This window comes from Myotis brandtii, unplaced genomic scaffold (genome assembly GCF_000412655.1).
Source record: "Myotis brandtii unplaced genomic scaffold, ASM41265v1 scaffold17, whole genome shotgun sequence".
Lineage (NCBI taxonomy): Eukaryota > Metazoa > Chordata > Mammalia > Chiroptera > Vespertilionidae > Myotis > Myotis brandtii.
In genome coordinates this window covers 6,244,736-6,250,735 of record NW_005356259.1, presented here as the reverse complement: position 1 = coordinate 6,250,735, position 6,000 = coordinate 6,244,736, and the positions used below count along the sequence as shown (strand labels likewise).

The following is a 6,000-nucleotide window of genomic DNA, read 5'->3' as shown; positions in this document are numbered from 1 at the left end:
GGCTGGAGGGGGAGGGTGTGAGCATTCTATGAGCTTTCTATGTTCTACTAGGCATGTGGAGAATATGAAAGCATTGCCTAATGAAAGAAGTAAAATTAGGGTAACAGAGAGAAAGGATGGGAGGAAGGCAGGCCAGCAAAATCATTAAATCATAACTTCTGATACCAGTACTTCTGTGCATTTCAAATGTGAATTTGAAAGACCCATTTGGAAAAAAGAAATCGTTTTATACGCTTCATCCATACCCAGACCGGTTCTCATTTAATATGGTGAGAAGATAAGGGACAGTGTTGTGATGAAAGTGGAGTTCAAACCAGAAAGAAAATCCAGGAGGCCTTTGCAGGAAGACGCAAGACTGAAGGAAGAGCAAGAACAGAGCAAACAGCCGCTTGGAAACCACGCGAGATCCTCCCTTCCTTCCAGGAGGCAGCACCTCGCACATCTCTTACAACCAGAAACCTCCCCCAGCAACAGGCTCTAAGGGCCCAGGGCTGAATTCATTTCCACTGCGTGCTTTTTCTCCGCACACTTATCTCCGTGCGTCATCCTCCTTTGAAGCAAAAGACTCATTAATCCAATTCAAATTGCCAACTTCAGTAAGTCCTTTGCCTCAGCATTCAAATGCCAATACCAATTAAATGCCAACAGCAACTTAACTACTGATATGCTCTTCACCACATTCAGGAAACCCAGCCAGAAGTCCAGCCCGCATGCATTCCAACGCTCCCTCCTCAATGCTAATTTACTCAGTGGGAACACAGGAGGCAATTTGCTGGCCACGCTGACGATGCACCCAACTGGGTTGAAATAACTCCACAAGCAAATAACAAAGAACCAACTGGGGGGCAGTCCGCCAAACCTGAAGGACGTCTTCACCAAGGCTTCCGGGCTATCGAGCTGAGGCAGCTCATCGGCGAGGATCTGCTCCGGGGGTCGGGGGTCGTGGACAATCGTTGGCCGTGGCTTCTCCTTGACATTCCCTGTGAGCCCGTCGATGATGGAGTTCCACAGACAGTTCTGCGACTTGGACCCTGAAGCATGAGGGGACAAAGGGGTGCAGGTGAAGGACCAACCAATTCCATGCCCTGCCTTGCCCAACGCAGGAGTTCAAAAGCAGAGCAGGGACACTTACATATTTTTCACAATCACTACCAACCTCAGAGGGCTCTCAAGGAGACCGGTCAGGCAACTTCTGGAGTAAAAAGTTAATTTTTTCATTTCTATGCAGAAAACAGGCCAACAGTCTGAATAGTTTGACTCATAGCTAGTATAATGGATATTATATATTCTGTCTTATTTCAGGGGTGATCAACTCCAACTCCTGACAGAGCTGTGGGTGTGTTTGAATATATTTATCCAAGTCGACAAAAGACTACTATTTCAGAGAACAGTAGGGATGTTCAGACACAGGACTCCCCTATGCACTTAGCTTGCCCAAGGCCTGGGTTTCAGGATTCCCTTCCATGGAAACACCTCCTCCCTACTCCCGGCTGAAGAGGGCCCCACCTCTAAGAACTAGAACTCAACACAGGCAGGTTTGTTCTTCTGGAAGATCAGGACCCAGGACAATGACACTGAGTGTTTGCTGCCAGCCCACCCTGCAGACACCTCCGACATTTAGGTGAAGGTGAGAGGCAGACATGAAATGGACATGATGCCACAAAACAGGGCTCCATCTGCCAGGCAATCAAGGTCGATATCAACAGTGATGTTACACTGACATCATGCACCTTTGAGCTGATATGAAGGAAATGTCACTTTACCTCAGCGGTTTCCCTTCCCAAAACACAGAACCCCCGTGTATTAGGCACGTTTCTAGCATCTGTGAACGTGATGCTTTAACGTCTGCCATACATGCACATCCCAGACATGCCTTGTCTGGACAACCCAATAACACCTGAGTCCCCTTGCCTCCCTCACCTCTCACCTTCTCCGTCCCCGCAATTCTTCAGGAAGAGTCCACCTCACAGGGCCATGCTTTTCAAGCACAAACCAACCAAACCAGAGTCCACAGCCCCAACACCTCCCTTACTGAGCTTCCACCTTCCAGGCCACTGTCCACCAGCTCCAATCACCCAGGGCAGGTACCAGACAACTAGGGGCAGCCCCTATGCTTCAGAGCCACGAAATTATTCAACTAGCCGATGCCAAGCCTGCTCACCCCGCCTTGTCCGATCCTTCCTGCAAAAACCACAGTAAAGACTCTTGTCCAGAGCTCCCCACCCCCAACCTCAGACCCCTCCAACTCCTGAAATGCAAGACAGCTTTTTAAAAGTCCTACACATCTATCTTAATGAAATCTAGTACCATGAACAAAGGTCTGGTGCTACTAAGGCCTTATAGTAAGCTCCCTGCCCATTTCCCTTCTTTCTTTCACTTATTCATCCAACATACACATATTAATTCTCTCATATGCCAGTTCCATTCTGGGCTCTAGAAATAGAAAGATAGATGGGAATGTTTCCCTTGGGAACTAGTCAGCTCATATGCAATCGCAACTAACGGGCAATGCACCATAACTGGGGAGCAAACACAGTGCTGTACAGGACACAGCTGGTCTCCCAGACTCCACCCCAGGGCCCTGGGAAAAGCCACACAGGCCCAGGATGTCCGAAATGGGTCGAAAGCAGGGACAGACCTGCAGCAGACAGGGGAGAGAAAAGAGCATGCAGTGCAAACACCACGTGCAAGGCTCAGAGGCCTAACAAAGCAGCTTGACAATCAGGGCCAGAGCAAAGTGAGAGGGGCAGTGACCAGAGATAGGGCCAAAGGCTGGGCAGGCCACCTGTCAGGTGCCTTGAATAAAATGCTGATTACTTTAGAACAGTGGTTCTCAACCTTCCTAATGCCGCGACCCTTTAATACAGTTCCTCACCTTGTGGTGACCCCCAAACATAAAATTATTTTCGTTGCTACTTCATAACTGTAATTTTGCTACTGTTATGAAATGTAATGCAAATATCTGATATGGTCTTAGGCAACCCCTGTGAAAGGGTTGTTCGATCCCCAAAGGGGTCGCGACCCACAGGTTGAGAACCGCTGCTTTAGAATTTCTTCTGTAGGCACAAAAGGACTAAAGATTTCTAAGCAAGGCCGTGGTGGCGTGACCACCTCTGGGTTTCAGAAAGGAAGCTGGCAATCTGTGGAGAAGCAAACCCTGAGGAATGGCAGGGATATATGAAGGAGCCCATAGACCCATGTTATCTGTAGATAAGATAATGAAGTCTCACATACATGTAAAAAATAAGCTACAAATTCATGTAGAAGCACCTAATAGCTTTTTTACCGTTTTCTCAGTCAGTGAATCAGAATGGTCATGTGACCTAAGCTAACTCTTTATTAGGGCTCCCAAATGGACATGTGATAACCCCTTCAAAAGTTGTACCAACAGCTACAAAGATACCCTGGCAAGTTTAAAAGGAGATTGTGGTAGAAGCCATAAATAAGATTCGCTCACCATTCATTCCCAACTTCCATTTCCCTTGTATTCCTCTTTTAAAGAGGCTAGAAAACAACATACTCAATTTTCCAGCCTCCCTTACTGCTATGGCTAGCCACATGTTATAATCTTGGCCAATGAAATGCAGGTGAAAATTCCTGGGGCTAGTGTCTCTTGCTGAATAAAAAGTTAGGTCTCAACAAGAAAAAAAACCATTTTAGTCCCTTTAAACTTTGCCTTCCTATTTTTCCCCTTTGCCCTTCTTTCTTCTTCCTACTGGAAGGAAGACTCGGTGTTAGAGCTCCAGCAGCCATCCTGTGACCATGAGGTGGCAAGCATTACAACAAAAGCCTACATCTTGCATCTGGAAAAGTGAAGAGGTGGGAAAAACCTGGCAGCATAGTTGAACAGATTCCCTGATTTCCATATTTCTTGATGTCAGACATATATCTATTTATTACAACCTTAGGTCTTTGTTTGTAGCCAAATACATTCCAAAATGTTACATGCATGCTTATCGCATAATATAAAGGTGTTCCCCATATACGAGTGGTACCATCTATAAAGCACTAGGAATTGATATTTTAATAAATCTTCCAATTATCTTGTGAGAGGCATAAATACATTGCATACTTCTCTCGTGTAAAAATGATTAATTTGTTAAATGTGAACAGTTAAAACACATCACAATTTTTATAAGCTATTTTGGCGTTTCTTTGCTTTTTTTGTAATATTCTGGGAAACTCAAAAAAATGGAAATAGCCTATGTTTCTCTTGACCTTTGAGAGCCCAAAGAACAATTACTCTCATGGGATGGTCCGTGGTTTGTTTTTTGTTTTGTTTCATTTTGTTTTTAAACTTTAAGGGGGGTTGGGGGTCTTCGCTCAAGAAAATGTTGGGAACCAGCAATACAGTTACTCATGTTCCACCTGGGAGATGTGCATGAGCCTAGCACTGGAGTGATCAGCTAGACGGCAAGTCAGCCAGGAGAAAACACGGGGTCTGGTAAAGTCTGATGATGATGATGAAGACACAGAGACAAGGGTGGTGTTAGGAGATAAGCAAGTAGAATCCATCAGACTTGGTAACGGATTGGGTGCCGAGGATAAAGAAGGGAGAAGTGTCAAGAGGGGTTAAGGTTGCGTGGGGCAGCCGGGTAGACTGTGATGCCATGAGAAACTGCTGGGGCAGAGCTGCCTGTGGGCCCACAGTTGAACCATGTTCTGAAAAGTTGCATTTCAAGATAGAAAACACAGACAAAGGTCCTCTCCATATTCATGAAGAGGAAGCAGGCAGATGATGCAGACGTGATTCAAACGAGAAAACTATATGTCAGCAAGCACCTCTATCGTGACTAAGATAAGTTTTCACAGCATGATAAACTGGAAAAATGGCCGTCCTCGCCAAATTCAAATGATAGTAAGAGAACTAAAATAATAATAAATGTTTTAATACGTTATTTTTTTAAGTTCAAAAAAGAACAGACAATGATGAAGGACTTTCGGTAGAAGATATCTAGAAATCACTGGTAGGTTTCCGTAATACAGACAGGGAGAGCGCCAGCTTCTCCTGAGCATTGAGAAGGGTCTTGGCTCATATGGGATGGTTCGTGTTATCCCACAGGTATCTGAGTCTCTGTCTATTTTTCCTCGGTATTTTTCCCTAATAATAAATATCTGAAAGAAGGGCTACCAAAGCCGCAGCCCTGGCCTGGAGTGTTTCAGCCAGTTAACTGACTTGATAAAAGCTGTAATTAAGTAGAACTTGGGCTCCAGCCACAGGGTCTCATTATAATAGTTTATAGTGTAGTCCCACCTATAACCTGGCCCTCAGGCACAAACCCCGGAGAGACCCAGGAGGCTGGTATGACATGGGGCACTGGGAGAATTTTACTGATTTGTTTTAATCTCTTTCAGATGGTAAATGATTGGCAACAGTCTGCTTTAGGTGAATAACACCGCACAACATGGAAAAGACTTAAGAATATTGGCTATGCCTTGGGGGTGAGTTCACTGACACTTGCCAACCATCCACAGAATGGACGAGTTCTGTGCCCCTGGTACTCTCGCACAGCAAGTGTTGAGCACTTCAGAGCTCAGTGCCAAATATGGAAACCTTTCCCATGTCGTCCCTCTCTCAAGAAGCTTTGGAAAGACAGAAAAAGCAAGACAGCCACTGGCTAGTTCAGACTACAGCCAGACTTGGGAGAAACAGCCCGTTTTCCCCTACTTCCCATTCCCGTCCCCTCCATTGTCAAGAAAAAATGGGCTAAAAAGTCTGGTGGGTATCCTGTCTAGTCGCTTGTCTTGTTTATCTCCACTTTTTTCATTATCTTGGGGCTATTCTATGGTTCTGTGCATCAGAGAAAGCTGACAGAAATGCAAATGACTCTTGTTTCTAGCGATGTAGGCTGTCCCATGGGAAGCAGTTCATTATTGCCCTGTTGATACTGATGAGTGTGGCCAGTTTGCAGCCACAAAGCAAATTCACTGCCACGTTCCTGATGGGCTTGTTCATTTGCCTGCTCATTGGGTTCTCCTTCAAACCAGCTGTAGGGTCTT

At 45.5% G+C, this 6,000-nt stretch overlaps 1 protein-coding gene across 5 annotated transcripts in view; it reads right to left on the bottom strand.

The window, feature by feature from the left end:
* Positions 1 to 6,000, bottom strand: part of PDE1C (phosphodiesterase 1C, calmodulin-dependent 70kDa) — a 342,910-nt gene that overhangs the window by 242,483 nt on the left and 94,427 nt on the right. For all 5 annotated transcript variants that reach the window (XM_005862929.2, XM_005862930.2, XM_005862932.2 and 2 more), the window contains exon 4: positions 860 to 1,031. In XM_005862929.2, the coding sequence (XP_005862991.2) occupies positions 860 to 1,031 (172 nt within the window). The remainder of the gene's footprint in view (positions 1 to 859; positions 1,032 to 6,000) is intronic.